Genomic DNA, 21,906 nt, shown 5'->3' with positions numbered 1-21,906 from the left:
TGAGTATGGTCTCTAGTAGCATCCATTTACCAATAAAAGCCTCCAGTTTGTCCTCTTTATAGCTGAGTAGTACTCTGTTATATAAAAATACCACAACTTTTTTATCCATTTCTTTGTTGCTGGGCATTTGGGTTGTTTCCAAGATTTAGCTATGACAAATTGCGCTGCTGTGAACATGGCTGCACATATATCTCTGTGGTATGATGATTTCAATTCCTCTAATCCTAGTTTTGTGAGGAATCTCCAAGCTGATTTCCATAATGTTTGGACATGTCTACACTCCTACCAACAGTAGAGAAGGGTTCCTATCTCCTCACATCCCACCAGCATTTGTTACTGGTTGATTTCTTGATGATAGCCATTCTTTCCACTGAGATGCAATCTCAGTGTTGCTTTAATTTGCATTTCTCTTTGACCTGAAATATTTGTAACTCATAAATAGGGGTTATACCCATGGAAAATAAAATTTGACTTGAAAAAGTAATTTGTAAAAATTTGTCACAGGAGAAAGGAATCTGACATCATAATCTCTTCTTGTTAGAGTAAACTGGAGGAGGTCTATCTATCAGGACTCCCAGTTTCAGATGAAGATACAACTACTCCCTTTTTTTCTTCTTTCCAGCTTTTGAACACTTTTTGCAAAAACAGAGACAACATTTTGTGATGATGAATATTGCAGTGGCTACACAGGCCAGCAGGAACCCAATCACATCCAAAGAGTGGTACTGGAACCAGGAGAGGTCGTGGGCTGCAACCCGCAGGTGCTTGGCCCCTTTGTGGCGCATGACAAACTCAACCCAGAAGACTGCTCGGTCCAGGGGCTTCACTGGCTGGTCATGGTGAATTCTTGATAACCTCATGGCATTCTCTTTATAGCTACAAGGGAAACAGAAAGACCAACATTGAAAGCCAGTTGATTTTCCCAAGTCTATCAAAGGTTTTTAAAAACTTTTGTTAAAACGTGTCAAAATACTGCCAAAAGTAAATTAAAAAACAGTAAAAGAGTATACTACAAGGTGGGTCATCTTAGAATGTTTAGTTTTTATGTTGGAGTTTTCTTGTAGCCATTTTTATCTACATGTGGTTAGTGAGAAACTGTCATCTTGAAGTTTTTGAAGAAGAATTGTGCCATAGAGGGTGAAATGCTGACTAAGTAGTCTGTTTCAATTTCTCTACTCTTTTCTCTCAAATTTCCACCTAGTAGTCAGAGTTTTCTTCAAAATCACATCAGATTAGGACAGTATACTGCTCAAAATTTCTGCCTTCTGATCATACTTAGAATAACATGTGGGTCCTTTGTTGGGCCACCTGGTCACAGAATGTCATGTACAAGAAAGGTTTTCTCCCATGCACTCTTTTTCTCTATTGTTCTATGTTTACTTAACACTTTGTAGAATTTTAAAATTCATTTTTTCATAATAGAACTTTAAATATGCACTACTTAGTAAAATGCTCCTATCACTAATGAATAGCTGTTTACTATATAATTGGTTGATAATTCTTGTGAAGTAAAGATGTCAATATACCTACAGAAATCTTGATTTTAAATGTCACATTTGCCTTAGAACCAGTACAACTCTGTAGACTAGGTTAGTATTAGTTTCTTCCTCAAATTAAGTACTGTTCTGACTACTAACATCATTTTTTCTCATTTCCATATGTGAATAATATAGCATGTACTCCTTTGAATCTATTTGTGGCAGTTACTTAATTCAATTGTATGTAGTTATGACAGAATATCATCTCTTCATTTTATGGTTTGGGAAATTTTGGATTATTAACAGTTGTTCACTATGATATTTAATGTCATTTTACACATTCTTTTATGTATATTGGTTTATCAATTCACTTTTTGTATTTCATGAGGTTATGAATAAAATTGCTGTGATAGAAATTCATGTACAATTATAATATTTTTGTTGAAATCTAAATGTTTAGATGTATATTGCTTAAATTTCAATTCATAAGGAATTTTTATTTTAAAATAAAAATAGAAATTTATCTATTTCTAAACTTAAAAAATTTTAATTCTACTATGTTTGCTCAGTATACTCTTAATATTTTGGATCTTTAAAATTTATTCATTCATTTCATGGCACAAGTATGTATATTTTTCAGTATTTCCAGTTTTTTATTAGGCTTTTCACATCTTCTGTGTTCTCATTCATTACTTTTTCATTTTTTCAATGTTTTTGTGAAGGTACTTCAAAGCTTCCTGTAATGAATTTAGCTGTATATTTATATTTTTTTTCCTTTTTGAGTTATTTATATTGAGGCTTAATAAGTAGATACAAAAATTAAAAATCATATTGTAATGAACAATTTATTAATTATCATTGCAAAATATTCATTTTAATATTTAATTATATTTTGGCTTTCCTTGATGTTGGTAAATCTACAGCAGCTTACTTCAGTATGACAACATATCTGTGTTAACTCTTTTACTCATAGACTTCAGATATAATTACATAAGGCATATTTTTTACAAACATAATATATAGTGAGATTTAAAATCCAGGCTATCTTTGTTTTGTAATGATTTAGTCTGTTTATGATTAAGGTAAGTATTAAAATATATTTAAATCTCTCATCTTCTAGATTTCCTCTTCTGTTTTTCCCACCTGAGTTATCTTCTTTATTATCTCTTGACTATTTGTAAAGTAATTTTACCACTTGATTATGTTATTATTTTCTTCTTAATAATGAATTATTAAAGTATTCCTATAATGGTATCCTGTTGGCATAATATTATCACTGATAATTTTATATAATGTTGAGTTCATATTAGAAGTACTACATACCTTACAACATAGTTTCTGTTGCTGTATTACAAAGTTTGATTATTGAAAATATCTTTTATTAGCATTACAAACTTTTGTGCTTTAAAATGAATCACTGCTGGGAGTGGTGGGGCATGCCTGTAATCCCAGCAGTTGGGAGGCTGAAGCTGAGGCAAAAAGGGTCTTTGTGAGTTCGAGACCAGCCTGGTCTACAAAGTAAGCTCAAGGCCATCGTAAATTGCATAGTGCGACCCTGTCTCAAAGAGACAAAAGAATGCATCATCAAGGAAGGGTGAATTCATGTATTTTGAATGGAAGGAAGTATCTGCAAATCAAATATCTGAAAAACAGGTTTAGATCCATATTCCATAGAGAATACTTACAATGAAATAGTAAGAAGACAAGTAACCTAATTAAGAAAAGTTTCAGGGACTGAAAAAATTATCTCATCAAAGTATAAACATGAATTACCAATAGGCATGTGAGTAGCTATTTATTATTTTTATACATAAGTGAAACAAAAAGTGAGATCACAATCGGAGAGCACATTGTGACACCTCTATAAGGAAAACTGGAGATGATAATAAGTTTTTGTAATGATATGGAAAAATTGGAGCTTTTCTACATTGCTGGCTCAGGGTGTGAAATACTGACGTTTGTTTGGGAAAGAGACTGAAATTTACTCAACAGCATGAAGTTCTCCTATGAGGCAGTAATTCTATACTTTGCTAATCTACAAAAGAAGTAAAACATATATTCACACAAAAAACATTCCAAGCCTAGTTCACCATAGTCAAAATTGGAAACACAAACAGTTCATGAAGTGAGAAATGGATAAATAAAATGTGTCCTATCATACTAAGCTGTATTATTCAGCAATAGACAGAAATGAAGTGTGAGAAATGCTAAAACATGGACAAAAGTAAAAACCCTCAGGGTAAGTGGAGCAACACGTTCCAGCATACCGTGCATTGTGCAAACTAATTTTATGAAACTAGACATACAGAATATTCTACTTTTCTGCTTTCTTGTCACTATGAACAAATACCCAGCACCTGCAGCTTAGGGCAAGAGAGGGTCAATTTATCTCAAAGTGTGTACAATTTAAGAAAAAGATGAAGATTTCAGAAAGTTATGTACTGATTTAAATTGTTCATTGTATTTTTTCAAATTTATTATTCGTTTCAATGATGAATTCTGACAGAGTAACAAAATTTTTTCATTATATAGTAAATTTTTTAAATATTTTAAAAATTATTTTATTATTAATTGGTCAAGCATTAAAGCTATGGGGTCAATTTGCAGTTAAAATCACTGGTACACAAATGCAGCCTGGTGCTTATTAAAGTCACCCCTTTCCTATGGGTAAGATTTATTGAGCTATTTTTCATAAACTGTGACCACTTCCCTAGACACTCCAACAAAGACTACATTCTGAAATGTCTTCCTTGTATCATCGACTTACTGATACATTCCATGGTCCTCCTATGTGTGTGTTTTCTCTTGGTATAAGGTGGAATAAACTCCAGTTTGTTCAATCGTGAAAAAAATCACTGACAGAGAGTAAAAGGCCATTTCAAATAATTTCAATTTTCAAAAGTACATTCAAAATAAGATGATATCTATTTTTACTGTCAAATAGCTGATCTACAAAGCTGCTTAGCAGACAAACAATGTACTCACGAAGGATCATTAATGACTGTCTTCATTGCATTGACCAAATCTGTACTTGACATTGTGATGAAATCCAGTGCAACGGCTGCTCCCTTGGCCTTCATGTGGGCAATATTATCACCTTGATCCCAGAACAGAGGAATGCCCACCATAGGGACCCCGTGGTAGATTGCTTCGTAGATGCCATTGGTTCCACCGTGAGTTACAAACGCTTTAGTTTTTGGGTGACCTAGAATGAGAGAATTTAAAGAAAATTACCGATTATCAGTCTTCAAGATACAATAAGAAATTACAATAGAAGGTATTGAAAGACAAAGTGTTTTCTAGGCAACAGATTATTATAATCATGAAAATATGTTGCAAGTGTTTAGTACACTGGAAAGTAAGTGAATGCTGCAAGGTGTGTGAACTGAGACTTGATAAATTAAAACAAGTTTGCCAGGTGGTCAGGAATAAAGAACACATCCTGGGAAGAAAGAAAGAGCATGTGAAATGTAGGAAGTGTCAGGGAGGATATGTGATACCAAAGACTTAGGTTCCTGAGTTTGATATGTACGGTGTGTAGGGAAGCAGGTAGTCTTTGTGGTTCTGGAGTTACAGGAAGAAAGGTTTTATCAGTTTATGATCTGTAACATTTTCTAAGAAAAATAGTCAAATGAAGTAAAAGACATTTTTAGTTCTCTGCCAAGTTTGAAATAACCCTATTTCCCTGCAATAGGCAAAAGGATAGATACAAAGTACTACAGATCACAGATAAAGACAAGGTGAGAACTGATTGAAAAATTCTTCTGGTGAAAACAACTGTTATTGTGTCTGATAAAATGTCAATAGCTTTCCTCACCCATTTTCCCCTACAACTGGAAAATAAATACAGAAATATTGGAAATTTTTTGTGATGTTCACAGTAAAATTTCCCTGTATTTATTTCCTCAGGAACTGTGATCTTCTCAATAGTCTGTTTCTCATGTTTCAGGATTTGTTCTCTGGAGTCTCACCAAGAAGGTCATTCTGAGGGATCCATTTGTACATCTGAGTGTTGGGTCCTAGAGTGGCGGGTTTCTTGCCATCATATCTCCACACAACCTTTTAGGGTCAGAAAACCTCTAGTTACTTTAGTCAAATTTTAAATTAAATCATGATCAAAGGTTAAATAGTTTTAAAAAATCGATTACAGTCTGAGTCTCTGCCCTCCATGAACACGTGGTAGACAGGAAGTCCTCACTCAGAAGCCCCAGGGACTGCTGTCACTAGGGTGTGGGTGTGGGCCTTCCCTGCACATACTCTGTGCCAAGTGAGTAAGTGCTCCAAGAACTGCTGGTCCAGCAGTTCAAGTCCATGCTTTACTTGCACCTGGACCCCCTGGGGGTTTGCAGGCATGGGCAGTGTGCAATTGCTGTCTGTCCAGCCTGCATCTGGTTCTTGTGTGTGTCCCAAACTGACTGGAGACACAGAATCAGGTGGTTCACAAATTGTCAACCCTGTAGTTTGTGTTTGTGTTTTGCCTGTACCCTGAACTGCCTGGGGACATAGGTCCATTGGACCAGGATGGTCACACCAGTGCAACCTGAGTTTGGGCTGTGCACGTGCCCTGAACTGCAAGGGGATGCTGGATCACATGGTCTGCCATCAGCTGACACCAATGCCCGCATCTGAGACCTGGGATAACTAGATACAAATCAACAACTGCTGGAAAACCCGAGACTAAGTAGTGCTTCTCAGGGGTCACTGAGAGGCAAACCTGACCAACTGGAAAACTAGGGACACTAGCAGCCTTTTCTGTGCAGCCATTGAAGATGGAAACTGAGCTTTCTGCATCTGGTAGCAAACATGACAAAACGAAGGACTAAAACACAATCCCAGAACTCCACCCCACTCAGAACAAGTCCAGGAAAAATATAGAAAGGTCTTAGAATGCATGAACCAGATTCAAAGAGACTTCCAGGAAAACAAATCTTCCACTGAAAGCTGCCAAAATGACTTGAATGAAGCTGAAGATAGAATCTCAAAAATTGAAAACAGCATGGCAGCTAGTGACCGTGAAAGAAAAGATCTCATAAAATTAACAAGGATACAGGAAAACTCAATTCAACAGCTGCAAAATGAGGCAAAGAGGAGTAATGTACAACTTATAGGAGTCAGTGAAATAGCAGGAGGCAACACAACTGACATAAACAGAATATTTGCAGAAATAATAGCAGAAAATTTCCCAACTATGGAAACAGAACCTGATAAACAGCTAATGAGGCATACAAAAGTCCAATCAACCACAACCAAAATAAAACTACACCCAGACATATAATAGTCAAGTTTCCAGATTTCCAGCAAAAGAACAGAATATTAAAAGCTGCTAGAAAAAAGAAACAGATTACCTATAAAGGAAAGCCCATCAGAATCATGGCAGACTTTTCAGCACAAATGATCCAATCAAGAAGAGCTTGGAGCAAAGTATTACAGGTCCTGAGACAAAACAGCTTCCAACCAAGACTGATGTACCCTGCAAAACTATCCCTCAAACTCAATGGAGCAATAAAATATTTCCATGACAAAGAACAATTGAAGAACTTCAAGAGTGCCAAGCCAGCATTACAGAGTACTAAAAGATATTCTAGACAGAGAAAGAATGACCACAATTTCAAGAACAAGAATAGAAAGGAACCCTGGCACAAAACAAGCAATTAAACAGGTAGACAAAGTAGGAAACCAACAGCAAGTAAATAACATGACCATGGTAAGCCATCACATATCAGTTATAACCATCAGTAAATGGCCTCAATTCACCAGTTAAAAGAAACAGACTGACAGAGTGGATTTAAAAACAAAATCCAATAATATGCTGTTTACAGGAAGCATATTTTATTGAAAAGGAAATCCATAGACAGAAATTCAAAGGATGGAAAGCAATTCTCCATGAAACAGGAAATGAGAAAGAAGCAGGGGTAGTTATTATGTTTGAAGACAATGTAAACTTCAAACCAAGAACAATTGAAAGAGATAAAGAAGGTCACTACATACTACTCAGGGAAAAACTACAACAGGATGAGATAACAATCATAAACAGTTATGCACCAAATATTGGAGCATGAAATTATATAAGAAAAATCTTAACAGGCATGAAAACTCATATAATTAATAACAATATTGTAACAGGGGACCTCAACACCCATTGACACAAAGAGATAGGTCAACTGAACAAAAAATCAGCAAGGAAATAAGAGACCTGAAGCAAAGCTGTGAACAAATGGACTTAGTAGATGTCTACAGAGTGTTCCACCCCACAACATCAGAATACACCTTTTTCTCAGCAGCATATGGGTCTTTCTCTAAAATAGACCACATCCTAGCCCAAAGAGCATAACTTCTGAAATGCAAAAAATTGAAATTGTCCCGTGCACATTATCTGACCACAGTGCAATGAAATTGGAAATTAACAAAGATAGGAACTCCAAAAACTACATAAACACTTAGAAATGAAACAATAACCTCCTGAACAACTAATGTGTCAGAGAAGAAATTACAGAGGAATTTAAAAAATACCTACAAACAAACTAAAATGTAAATACAACTTACAGGAATCTATGGGATGAAATGAAAGCAGTCCTCAGAGAGAAATTTAGAGCAGTGAATTCACATTTAAGGAAAACAGAAAGAGAACAAGTAAGTAGCCTAAAGATGCATCTTAAACTTTTAGAAAAAAAGGAACAAGTCAGGCCCAAAGCCCAAAGAAGGCAGGAGATTATAAAGATTAGGGCAGAAAATAATGCAATTGAGACAAAGAAAACTCTTCAAAAAATAAATGAATCAAAGAGTTGGTTCTTTGAAAGAATAAATAAAATTGATAAACCCCTAGCGAACCTTATCAAAAAAAAGGAAGGAAAGAACTCAGATTCATGCAATAAGGAATGAAAAGGATGAAATTACTACAGATTCCACAGAAATCTACCGTGGTAGGTTGAGATTTCTCTTTCTTTAAGTCTAACCGATTTTGCTAGTACTTTCACTTATAGTTGCTGTATTTGACAGATGTCCCATTACTGAGAGAAAGTCAAAGTACTTGACCCCTACTTCTGAAAGGAGAAGATTATTTGCCTTAAAGTCTCAGTATGTTCAGTTCATGTCTGACAGGGTCCAAGTGAGAAAATCAAAGGAAAAGTGTATGGTGGAACAAAGTTGTTTAGTTATTGCTGCCCAGAAAGCAAGGCAGGAAAACAATGCCAGAGAGGAAGGGGCCATGAACCAGGCACAGCACCGCAGGTCATGCCTTTATGATATTTCTACAGTCACGGAGCTATATGCTTCACTGATCCACTTGACAGTAAATCAAACAATCAGGTTGACAATTAAACAGTTTTGACATTCTTTCTCTTCAATTCCACACTCAAACAAATCTCCTTAAACCTTAATGAATGTTCAAATAAAGATAATAATCAGTTCATAATTGTGCTCTGTACAAGTGAAAATCTGATACTCCCTTCTCAAAGTCTCAGCAGATCCAGCATTGCTCAGAAAAGTAAAAGCCACCTCAGAGACGCAAGGAAAGTTGCATCTGTGAACCTTTATAAAATAAAAATTGAGTTGCATATGCTGTGGTTCAATGTTCCATAGCAAGCATTTCCATTCCAAGAATGAGAAACAGCAGAGTGGGGAAAAATATGCCCAAAGCAAGCTTGAAACTCAACAGGGCAAATATTAATGGCTCTACTTTCATGTCTGGTACCCATGACACACAAGGGTGGTATCTGTGATCAAAAGGACTTAGGAGACCCAACCCTATGGCCTTGCAGATTGCAAACCATATAGCCTCTCCTGGGCAACTTCCACATACTGCCTATGGCTTCATTAGCAGATGTTCCCCATCCCTATCACCTTTGACTTCTTAGAGTCTCCACTGTACCTTCAGCTTCATTCAAAAGCAGGAGCCTCACACACTGCCATCTGAGGAGCTCATTGGATAACCTTCCTTGGTAGTAGAATTTTCATCCTCTGAGCTCTGACTAAAATCTCTCATTAGGCTTTACTCACAGTATCCTAGGCTTCCCTACCACACATCTACAAAACTTTCTGATATTCTTTCACAAATCAGTTTCAAAAGCTTCCAAACCACATGAACAGATATAATCATAGCAGTGACCCCATTTACCTCATACCACCTTTGTGTATTAGGCAGCTTCCCTATAACTCAGATAAAGTGCACAACATCCACAGCTGAAAGAAAGAAATGTTTCTCTGGCTCATGGTTCCAGTATAGTCAGTCCCTGATAGGCTGGCTCCAAGAGAAACCATTAAGGGGTGAGGACACAGAAGAGCAGAACTGCTTGGATGATGGTGTCTTGGAGCAGGGCAGGGGGCCAGTGCTGGGAGGAAAGGGAAAGAGCGTGAGCCAAGGCCATGTCCCCACTACCTACCCAGACACACTGAAAGTGTGATGTGCAAGTCCCCTATGCGGCTCCAAGACAATCAAATGGACAGTTCTGCTTAATCCCCACTCTTGGTGAATCAGTATCTTTCTTCTTCTGAAAAGCACCAGGAATAGCATTATGGATAGGCCCTTTCTAGCATTTATGGGGTGAAGTGGGCAGAATCACATAGGAGATGCTGCTGAGTAATGCACATCTGATTATTCAATACTCGCTTATTTTTATTGTGCCGCTGTTTGACGCTTCAGCATTTAACTAGATTCTGGTATTTTTCCATAGTGTGCACAGTGTTCTCAGTACTTGTGCAAAGATACTAAGGTAATGGCAGGACAGTATGCAGTCACTGCTCTGTCTCTGCCTGCAGTGTTACTCAACACCATGTTCATAGTACACTTGTTAAATATTATCTTTCTGATCCCAATGGTATACAAAGTATCATGTGTACTCTTGGAATGCATGGTTGATATTTTCTAAAAGTGATTTGTGGCTTGAATGAGCAAAATCACAAAGGTGTATCTTTCACTAAGGAAATTACTGTAAGCAGACTCTTTAGAGCCTCATTAAGTAGCTGTCCACTGAAGCACCTTAGCTAACCTTTTGTGGAATCTGAGCAAGGGCTGATGCAATCGCATTGGCTCTGTCTTCTGTCATGTTCATGACCATCGACCCCAGAGAAAACAACACAACTCCATGTTCTCCAGAGCTCTGCACGAAGTCTTCCATTTCCTGGGAAGAAAGTAGTACAGTACTGGCTCTTTTAAAAAAGTAATTAAAAATAGATATCTAAAACACATACCTACATATTTTATAAGGTGTTTAGTACAGTAATGTAACATACATTTTTTGCAAGCAATCTCTAGAATATTTTCATCTTGCAATACTGAAAAAATTCTCAAATTGAAGAAATACTCCTCCCTTTTTTCCTGGACCTTTGGTTAGCATGCTTCTCACTTCTGTTTCTATGAATTGGACTAATTTAAGCACATCACATTTGGATTACCATAATATTTCTCTTCCACTTTGAAGGGCTAATTTTACTCAATTTAGTGTCATCTTTGCTCAGGATGGAATGACGCTAAAGACCACCTCCAGAAGGAGACTCCTGTAACATTCACAGATCTGGCACAGAGAAGACCTCAGAGACAGACCCGCATATTTCTGAGGCCAACGTCATAGCTGACTGCTATGAATGTTCCACAACCAGGCCCAGAATAAAGTTGTCTTTCAGCCTCTGAAAAAAATGTTTATTAAGTGTAACATGTTCCCAAATTGCCTGTTTGCTTATAAGGCTTAATATTTTTGCATGTGCACATTACATGTAGTTTATCAGTAAATCTAGATATCTAGGTTGCCTCAGTCTATTCACTGTTAGCAATAGTCCTGCTGTTATCATCAAGGTCTTTCCATTAACCTGTACATATATTTCCAGAAATAGAATCACTGGATCATAAGCATTTTAAAAAAATTTTTTACAACTGTCTGCACTGCTTTCGGTAATGTGTTTTTTAACAAACCTAATCACTGAGTCTTATTGGAAAGGGATTTGTCATATGAGATTAATTTCTTTTGTTAGTGAAATTATGGGTGCTTCTGGTAAATTGTGCACACTATGCCACCCTTTTACTATGAGAAGATTAGTTAAGGGGTGCTTTGGGAAGTCTGGAATGCATTACAGGTATTTCCATGATTTCTTATGGGCAAAACTGACTTACAACCAACTTGAGTTACAACCAGCTCTTGTGAACAAATTGAGTGTGTAAGTCAGTGGTCCGCTGCACATGTATAGGTACCTTTGATTGAAAGGCCCCAGTTTGGCTGAAAATCATAGTTGCTCCATGTGTCTGTGGAGTGTGGATTCTTATTCTCAGCCCTAACACTGGCTACAAATTTTCCTGTACCTGGCTAGTTTGAGGCCTTTGTTGTAGGAACATCTCAGTAGAAAGAAAACTCATTCTGAAACTCTGCTTTACACTCTCCTAACTTTTCCTGCTTTTTTTCCTGTTGCTCTCATTTTTGAATGAGCAATATGGAATTTCAAGGCCACTTAGGGAAACATAAGGAGTGTCCAAACCTGCTCCAAATACTCTTCCTTTCTCGTCACTTCTGTGCCTTCTTCCTTTACTGCACTTATTTCTCAGCTCAGCCCTCTTCGTCTTTTCAGATGTCATCCTTCACGTCCTCTCACCTCTTTCCCTTACTACACGCACTACATTTCAGTTCTCACTTTTCCTGGGGGTTCGTACATTGCTGGTGTGTCCATCTAGGGCTTTCAGGGAACTCATCTGTCCCCCAAGCCCAACTAGAACCACACTGAGCATGCTATCCCCCAGACAGGCGCAGCGGTCATCCAGAAGGCTGCAGCCTAAAGTTCAGCCCAAGCCTCTATAAGAAAAGCCCACCACATGAGGAGAAAAACAAAAAAAACTCTTAAACTTTTCTACATAAATAATGACTCAAAAATGTTTAACCATTATTGAGTACAGAATGTCAACTTGTCTCAATTTTGTCAGAAACACAATTTGTATCAAATGTAATGCTAAGGTATAGCAATGACCTTTGGATCAATTTATTGCCTGATTCATGACTAATTTTTTAGAACAAAGGCTATAAAAATCTCTGATTACATTTGGCCATGTGTTTCTTTGATGTTTTATGTATGGATGTGTGTTATGTATGCATGATAATTTCCTAATTCTAGATGGCATTACAAATTTAATCAATAAAATTTAAATTTTATTTGATATACTTGGAGTTAAATGAGCACTTACATAAACAAATAAACATCAAAGTCCCAGAAATAAGAAAAATCTCCATGACACTTTTTACGTTCTTATGCTTTGAAGAAATATTTGGTAAAGTTTTATGTTATTGTTCTTATTAAAATAATTATTTTTGTGAATTATCAGCACTGAGTACATTATGAACTTATATTTTTTTCTCTTTACCAGTAATATTTACCAGTGATATTAGTTTACCAGAAAAATAACTTGACATTATGGCTGTCCTTGTTAAATATATATTCCTAAATCCAGTTTTCTAAATCTTTTTGGTAACTTGATATCTTAGATATATCCTACACTATTAAAGTCATATATATTTATTAAATAAGTAGGCCAGTGATGACAAACCTTTTAGATCTTTCAATGATCCAAAGTGTCCTCTGTGGCAGGTGTCCCATAGGTTTGCCACCACTGAAGTAAACTATTTCTCATTAGGATTGGCAACTAAGGCACTAGTTAACCTAGGGATGTATTTATGCACTTTTGACATGACCATTTGAAGCTATGTTTGTTCTGTTAATGAACATAAGAAATTGTACTATAATGAAACAGCGCTTCATTATATGTCACAGAAACAGTTTCTTGTCAAATAGACTATGCAGATCTTTAAAATCTATTGTTCTGTGAAATGGCTAGCCTTAGATCAAGCAGAAGAATGGATTACAGGAGAATGAATGCCATGATGAAGAATTATGATACTCAAAATCTTCATGTTTGAAGTCTCACTTCTTTTTCTTTCATTTTGCCTTTGTTTCTTTTATTAGTGCATGTTTTCAATACATGCATTTTACAACAATCTTGGGGACTGGATATATGGACATAATACAATATATTTCCTTTTCTGAATCTCCTACTATATCACTTCCCCCTTATCTAATTTCCTTTACCCAAATTTTAATTCTCATTGATATTTTAATCTCTTTATTTACTTTTTTTGAAATGGTATAGTTTATTTTATTTATTATTTTATTTTAAAAATAAAAGAACAAAAACATTAATAAACAGACATCCATTTACAAAATAGCACAAGAACAGTATGAGCAATGCTGAATTACAGACAAAGTGACAGGAAATTAACAATGGTTGCAGTATTACATATTGATAAATACAAAGTGGTTACTCAGGAAAACAAATATAGACATGCAAGGTTGATCAAACAAGTAATCATTAACTGTTCCTTTCAATAAAGCAATATAAGTTGCTTATGCCACTGAACTATTTCCTTGACCCTTATATTTACTTAAGCAAGCTTTGTGTGTCAGTATGTGGCCTATTTTGGAAAAGCAACCATGTGCTGCAGAAAAGAACATATACGCTGTTATAGTGGGGTGGCATATTTTGTAAAATCTTTTTTTATATGTTCAAGGGTGTGGTTCTGCTCTGATATTTCTTTATTGAGATATTGTTTAGTTTATCTCTATGAAATGAGTATTAAGATCTCTCACTATGATTGTGCTAGTATTTATTTGATTTTTTCTGTTTGGCAGTATTTGGCTTATGAATATAGTTGCACCAGTATTTAGTGCTTCAATATTTATAAACTTTATCACTTCTTGTTGGATTGTTCCCTTGAGTACAATGAGATGACCTTTATTGTATCTTCTACTCAGTTTTAGTTTGTTGTTTATCTTTCCTGAGATTGAATTGCTACACCTGCTTTTTGTTGGGGTTCTGGTACAAGAAATATTTTTCTATCATTTAATTTTTAGTCTATAAATTTTTTCCTGTCTTTTCTCTATATCTTTGTTCAGTCTATCATTCATATTTTGAACTGTTTTGGATAGTCTGTTCAATTTTTCTCCCGAATTCACCCGGGGCATATTGAGTGATAATGCTGTGAATTTTTCATTTATTTCTTCTTTGAGCTCATCTTGTTTCTTCATCCTTTCCCTAAACATTTCATAGTTTTGCTACCTTGCATTTGCTTTATTCTCCATTTGTGTCCTCATGTTCTGCCCTAGGAGAGTTTGAAGAACTTGGGGGAGGGGTCTTCTGTTGCCTTGATTTCCTATGATGCTCTGAGTATGTATATCATTTTCATTGATTATAATTATAGGCAGGTACCACCAGACCCAACTGCCTGATATATTCTTTGCAAGACTTATTCTGCCCTTTTTGACAAATTGTCCCACCAAAATGAAACAGAGACTCAAAATTTTAGAACCATAGCCTCCCTGCCTTTTGTTCTTTCTGTTTTTAATCTTTTCCATTAAATAGTCACCACATTTTCAGGATGTAGTATTTTACATCTATAATCTCAGCAGTCCAGAAGCTGAGGTAGGATGACTCAACAAGTTTTCAGGCCAGCCTGGTACAGAATGAGTTCAAGGCCAGCCTGAAATACATAGAGTCCTAGTCACAAACAAACAAACATTACCAAACTCTACCAAACTGTGTGTTTGCTTTCCTAATCATTTTTGCCTAATCATTTCAAGTTCACATTATTGACTCCTATTGTCCATAGCATGCACCAAAATTGGACTTTTACCTGGAGGCATTAGCTTCATTCAGAATGCATTCTGCCTCTGACTCATGGTGCATCTAGTTTTTCAGTATGAATCCTTTACCTGTAGCACCATTTAGTCACTTTTATTCAATGTTTTATTTCATGAGTACTCTGATGAAATGCTTTTTTCATCTGTGCTGTGGAAAATGTTTCCCATATTACTAAACAGTAAACCTCTTCTTAAAGATTAATCACTGATATGGACTCAACATTCTCTTTGTGAAAATATTCTTATGAAATTCATTACACAAAGCTCATTATAAAGCGTGTGGAAAAGTATAACATATAAAAGAATAAATGAGATAATCCCTATACAAAGATATCCCTGGCCTGAAGTTTGTGTATTGTTACAGGTGGAGTTGTAATTCAGTGGTAAGGTATATGCTTAGCATGCACAAGGCCCTGGGTTCAATTCCTAGCAAATGCACAATAAAAGAAATGTGTATGTTTTCATACACATTTTTAAAAAATGCTATTTGTAAAAGTAAATGCATGTATATGGGTTTGGGTTGTAACTCACTGGAAAAACTCTTGACCAATGTGGGTGAAGCTCTGGAATCAATCCCCATTACGAACACATAGGTATGCATATGTATGACATGTACTTAGAAAATTGTAGTTCTATTATATATACTTTTCGTCTTTCATGAAAATGTTAATCTTATATTATTTGTTTGCCCTTCAGTTTTGAAGTATATTTATTTCATAGCTGACAGTGTAATTTAGTAGTCTGATTAAATGATTATAATACTTTTTTTATACTGAAAAATTTTAATGTGTAAACAATTACAGAAAAAGCATTATAGCAACTAGTTTTGTTTGCTTTAACAATTTTAAAGATGCTTCACCAATAAGTAGTTTTCTATATATAAAGAATCTACTGCAAAATACTATTTACTTTCCTATGGGGTAACTTCACAGTGTAAGATCTTAAGCCAAAAAGTATGGTTTATGCTGGTAAATAAAATGACCTGCAGATTCTGTCCACACAATTTATATACTTTAAAATTATAAAAAGATCTTCCGAAAGGGGAAAGAATACACCTAACTGGGGCTTCCTAGGGTAAATCTTTGCTCAAAGGGACTGCCCTATTATCAGCAAGACTATCCCAGTGAAGGCAGGTTCAAATCTAGGAAAAGAAGAAAATAAATACTTTTTAAAAAAATTATACCCCCATGTTATATATCTAAATTGCATCCAATGCTTCTTTTATGAATAGCTGCTATAAGTGTTGATTATGCACACCTTAGTTATTTTTGTATATAATTTCACATGAATTTGTCATGAAGCAAATAGAAATAAATGAAAATTTGCTTTCGTCTTTTAGTACATTTAAAAAATTAATGTATTCATAGTACTTGCCACATTTGTTTAATATAGCATGACATTTTGATACAAATGTACACCAGTTCACATGGAAGCAATCCAAATGTCCATCTAGTGAGGATTTGATAAAAAAATATTGTGGCATTTTTATATAATGGAATATTGCTCAGCTATAAAGAAAGATAAACTTGAGGCTTTTATAGGTAAATGGTCACAACTAGGGAGCATACTCATAAGTGAAATAAATCAGACCACATGTGTAAGCAACATATTATCTCACTAGTGTAAGAACCTGAAAGACTGAATAAGAATTAGGAGGTGTGATAGACATTGTGAAATGAAAGGAAACTGCTGAAAAGTAAAGAGCAACTTGAAAGAGGGAAAAGAGAAAAGAAAGAAGGGGAAAACTATATGTATATACAGGATAGCTAACACAGCTGTACTACTGACTTGTATCACTTTACTGAAAGGAATAGTTAATGATTAATTATTTGATCAGCTTTGCATGTCTGTATTTGATTTCCTGAGTAACCACTTTAAAGTTATCAACATGTAATACAACAACCATTGTTAATTTCGTCATCTTGTGGGTAATTCAGTATTCCTTGTATTTTTCTTGTGCTACTTTGTAAATGGATGTCTGTTTGTTAACATGTTTTTGTTCTTTTATTTTAAAAAAAGTGTACCATGATTCGGCTTCGATTCACTCTTTTTCTTGTCTTCTTTCTATCTCCTGTCTTGCCTCTTCCCTCAACATGAACAGAGAAATCCCTTCAAAATAGGCTTGGAATTCATGGACATTCATTCTTCTCAATTTTGCCTTTGGAACTGTGAGTTAGCATATTAGGCACAACAATCAGTTTAGAAATAGATAATCTTTTAAATTTTGAATAGGACCTTATCTCATATTTATGCCAATAAGACTGAAGACAAATTGCTCTTATGTTCATTCAATGTCACTTACTGGTTCAGTAAAAATTTTATGACTTTATTTGTATACAGTAATACTTCACAAATTCCTGTTTCATCATGAAGAATGCCATTCCGTTATTCTAAAGAATCCATTTGTGTGAGCTAAGGAGGGGCAGGTTTCAAATGCCAGTGGTAGGAATTCATAGGCATTCTTTAAGTACACAGCATCTATGCTCTGCATTTTCTCTTTCATCTTTCTGTCAGGCGGCTATTCTGAGTAAAGTAATGTTCCCTCAGGGGACTTTCCTAAGGTCTCCTAAAGTCTTGTTCTAGCCAGGGAGTACCTGTGGTCTTTCATCAGTATAACTTTGTTCACACAACTTCTAACTTGTTTATGGTCTGTCTTCCAAAGCAGAATGAACTGTTTTGGGGCAGACACTGTGCCTATTTTGTTTCTCTGCGCAGCCAGCTCTCTGCTGTGGGATATACTAGAAATTTATCAGTATATTTGGAATGTGTGGGGATTATTTTCTCATGTGTTTAATACTATGATTCCTCATAGTATCCTAGTGTTTAATACTATGGTATCTTTATTTAACTGTAAGTGCCAGAATCTTCAGATTTGCTTTTAACAAAAATGAAATAAATAATAAAATTAAATAAAATTCACCTACTTGTGATGGAAAAATAGGTAAGAATTTCTGTTTGTAGGTTTCATTTCCCCATTTTCTATGACTTTGTTACTGTAAGTCAGATAATTCGAATGAAAATCATGGAATATTTCCTGCTGAAGGAGCGAAGCAAACAGATCCAATGTTTACCTTAGGCAGAGGTTTGGCAGGTTTGCAGTGGAGCCCTCCAATGAAATCGATATTGGGTAAGGATGGGCGAGGAAATTCCAAGTCCCAGTACGTTCGAATGAGCCATATGTCTGCTTTGCTCATTGTCTCAGGTAAAGTAGTCGGTCTTCCTGAAGAGGAAAAAGAACATGAAAGCCATCAAATGTGAGATGGTGGCAGGTGAGTATGGATGTGCCAGGCCACTTTCTGAAAGGCTTCTTCAATAATGTAGCAGAAGATGTTTAAAGTGCCTGTGTTTGATGACAGCCGTTATGTTTTCATATGCATATATACACATATGTATCATATGTGTTAATATGTATTTATGAATATAAATGTATCAGATATTTCTCACTCATATGTAGATGTGTGAAAATAATTGTATATTTGTGAGAGTAGTCTAGGACTGCAACTCACCTCAGTACATTCACAATCATAAACAAATGTCCTAGTTTGCATATATATATATATATACACACACACACACACACACACACACACACACACACATATATATATTTGCATTCCCTCTAACGTTGCCTAAAAAATCAAAAATGAAGTTTTAATTTTTTTATCTTATAGTCCTGTAATACTCATGGAAACACCTTTGTTGGGAACACTGAATTTACTGTTTACTATGTAGAAGGTAGAAGCTTGACCCCTGTTCTCTGTGAACTAAGAGGATTTTCAGTACGGTTAAATTCTCTGTACCTACTTGCTACTTTTGGTTTATGTTAAGAGCTTAAGAATATGTAGTTATTCTATAAATTATCTCTGGCCCCAAGTCTTAGAATATAGAAATAGAGTATATTTTCTTTATTAATTTTCTCAAATTAAGAATTGAGAATACTAGACTTACAAAAAACTGTAGATTAACATCTTATTGCCCACACTTCAATGTTATGACTTTAAACAGATGGATAATGAAAGAAAGAGAATTCAGTTTAAGTTCAGTTTCTATATTTGCCTTATGTAAGAGAGAGGCTCTATAGCTACCAAGTGTGTGGAACGCATCAAATAAAGTAACAAAATACTTTACTTTGTAAATGAAGAAATTAATCTACAATAGGGGAAATAATTTCTTCAATACTACCTAGGGACGTAACGTATGAAATTTCTCAATTTACATGTAAGTGTTCATCAAGACATATAGGGAATTTTAAATTACTGTTTTCAGATTGAAATAATGTGGATGATAAAATGCTAGAAATGTATATTGTGCTTAAAGCAATCCACAGAGCTATGCATTATTAATGTATGAGTTCCTAAGGTGCTCTGTACAAGTCATGGCCAGACCTTTCTAATGAAAACAATAGTGTCAGCTGGGGCAGAATATTGTGAATTAGTTAGAATACTTTATATCTCTATTTCAACAGTATATTATGAAAGACAAATTTCTCTGATGTTATAATCTTTCAAACATACCAACAAAGGCACAGAAAGTTAGGAGCTCCAAATTCCAAATGAAAAGGGAACTTACCTAATACTTCACTGTAAAACTGATTCCATTTCTTCTCATTAAATTCTTGAAACCAAAAGTCAAAATAAATCACATATAGCATGTTTTTTACCCTCTCCATGAAGGTCATTTGATCACTTAACTGTGACAGTGCAATGGGAACATAGGAGGGAGGAAGGGAAAGTCCTCCGCTGTACTTTTCATATGTGTAGCCAGGAAATAAGCGGTGGGTGTACACAAAGGGGACATGCAGGAGCTCAGCAATCAGCTCACTACAGGGCATGAAAGCATCTGCCAGAATGACATCAAACCTTGACTCTTGGAGTTTTGACATAAGCTTCTTATTCAGAACTACATCTTTACAGAATATTTCCATGTACCCAGTCTGTTCCCATAGAAGTTCTTGCATCGCTGAAAAATACGTCCAAATTGATTCTTTTGGTAGCTCATAAATAACTTTGTAGAGTCCTTTTGTAAAAATATACTCCATGTCACCTATAGATAGTGATGAGGGATAATCCTCAAATTGAATACCAGATTCCTTCTCCACATCAAGAGAAAGGGAAGATGAATGTCTCAAAACGATCACCTCATGACCCTTTTGGACAAGTACGTCCAGTATTGTCTTTAAATTGGTCCAGTGACTGAATTCCATGGGCCACACCAGCACCTTTCCACAGCTCCCAGAACCGAAGTAACTACTCAGCTGAAGCAGCAACAGAACTGCAGGCAGTTTCATGGACATCCTGGTGAAAACAGCTTTTCCTTTCAAGTCGTGTTCCCACTGCTCTTGCCGAGGCTCAAGTAGAAATCATCACTTAGTTAAAATATAACTTGTACTTGCCAAAGTAAATACAGTAAATATAAAAGAACCCGTCAGTATCTGGATGTCAGTGCAAAGAGCAAAAGTGGGAGAACCTTATGTTTAGGTGTGTATGATTGCTTCATGATTATAAGCATTTTCTACAGCTAGAGTCTGATGACCCTACACCTGCAGTGTACCTGTGCTGTGATTGACTGACTTTTTGAAGCAGTGTCAAGAACAGTGGCAAGTTAAAAAGAAAAGAGGAAACAGAGTCAAGGGACATGTGATTTTTTTCTACATAGCTATGTGACACAGAACTAGAAACAGTCAGAAGATAGGTGATTCAGCCTTTCTTTACACAGGATTATTCCACAGATTTTTTTGCACAAACATCGTAGATATATCAATAATAAATTTTACACTTTATCAATGTTAAAGACTTACTTCAACAATTCACAATCTGCAGAATTACAAAAGTCTCCAGTGTAATTAGATTTAGAGCAAGTAATCCTCCCAAAATGAACTTTATACTTTTAACAATTCCACATGCCTCAGACCTATTCAACCAGTTCATTGCCTCCTCTGTCTAGAGGTTTGTTTGGGCATTTCATATAAATGGTATCATACAACAGATGGCTACCCGTGATTAGCCTCCATGCTTATGTAATGTTTAAAGTCTCACCCACATAGGAGCATGTGTCAGTACTATGTTCCTTGTAATTGCCAAAGTTTATTTCTTTGCGTAGATAGCATATTTGTTGAATTATTATTAAGTGGGTTGACTTTGTCCCTCTCTTTGGGGTGTTACAAAGGATGTCATTTATGAATAGTCTTTAACTGTGGATACGTTCTTATTTCTCTTTGTCTATAACTAAGCATGGATTTCGGAGTCTGATGATAACTCCATCTTTAACCCTAGAGGAACTGGCAGACTCTTTTCTAAAGCGGCTGCACCATTTTCCACTTACACCGCATCAACTGGTTTCTGATTTTGCCATGTTGGTTGCATCGCTCTATGACTTGTTCTTCTGGATTCCAGCTGTATGTGGTCATGGTCTTCACTTAGACTTCCGTGTAATGATGAGAGGCCTAATGATGTTGCACATTTTTCATATGCCTGTGGGACATTTTCATATTTTTAATGCAAATATATCTATTTATGTTCTTCAGCCATTGTGTGATTGGGTTGATTTCTTCACGGTGTTTAGTTAGGTTTCTGTGTATCCTGTGTGTGGGTCTCTTGTCATATGTATCAATTTCACATATACTTAATTTTGTGGTATGTCTGTGCAGTTTTGTTGATGGTCTTTTTTTGGAGAAAAGATGTAACTTGGATGAAGTCCATTTCATCAATTTTAGTTTCATTGCTTTTGCATTGTGGTAGTTATGGAAGGAATGAATGACAAATTA

At 35.6% G+C, this 21,906-nt stretch overlaps 2 protein-coding genes across 3 annotated transcripts in view; one reads left to right on the top strand and one right to left on the bottom strand.

Annotated features, from left to right (window-relative positions):
* LOC102003708 (UDP-glucuronosyltransferase 2B20-like) overlaps positions 1-21,906 on the top strand; it is a 194,215-nt gene that overhangs the window by 129,889 nt on the left and 42,420 nt on the right. The window contains exon 1 of one of the 2 annotated variants that reach the window (XM_005392808.2): positions 18,332-18,412. The exons of the other annotated variant lie outside the window; for it this stretch is intronic. Coding sequence (XP_005392865.1) covers positions 18,382-18,412 — 31 coding nt within the window. The 5' untranslated portion in view covers positions 18,332-18,381. Of the gene's footprint in view, positions 1-18,331; positions 18,413-21,906 lie in introns of those variants that run through there. 2 annotated transcript variants of the gene reach the window in all.
* Positions 338-20,574, bottom strand: LOC102030682 (UDP-glucuronosyltransferase 2B31-like). Its single transcript, XM_005392802.2, has 6 exons — positions 19,713-20,574; positions 18,215-18,363; positions 10,463-10,594; positions 5,450-5,537; positions 4,464-4,683; positions 338-876 (listed from the first exon to the last, which is right to left on the bottom strand). The coding sequence occupies exons 1-6, from the start codon at positions 20,434-20,436 to the stop codon at positions 597-599; spliced, it is 1,593 nt and encodes a 530-aa protein (XP_005392859.1). The 5' UTR covers positions 20,437-20,574; the 3' UTR covers positions 338-596.

This window comes from Chinchilla lanigera, unplaced genomic scaffold (genome assembly GCF_000276665.1).
Source record: "Chinchilla lanigera isolate Chin_1 unplaced genomic scaffold, ChiLan1.0 scaffold00046, whole genome shotgun sequence".
NCBI classification, from domain to species: Eukaryota; Metazoa; Chordata; class Mammalia; order Rodentia; family Chinchillidae; genus Chinchilla; species Chinchilla lanigera.
Note: the sequence above shows the minus strand (reverse complement) of the source record. Positions and strands in the feature narration are given on the sequence as shown.

Coding starts and splice junctions, on each gene's coding strand:
- LOC102030682 (XM_005392802.2), bottom strand. CDS start 20,436: ATGTCCATGAAACTGCCTGCAGTTCTGTTGCTGCTTCAGCTGAGTAGT. Junction 18,364..19,712: donor GTTTTACAGTGAAGTATTAG/GTAAGTTCCCTT, acceptor TTTCCTCTTCAG/GAAGACCGACTACTTTACCT. Junction 4,684..5,449: donor CCCTCAGAATGACCTTCTTG/GTGAGACTCCAG, acceptor CTCTCATTCTAG/GTCACCCAAAAACTAAAGCG.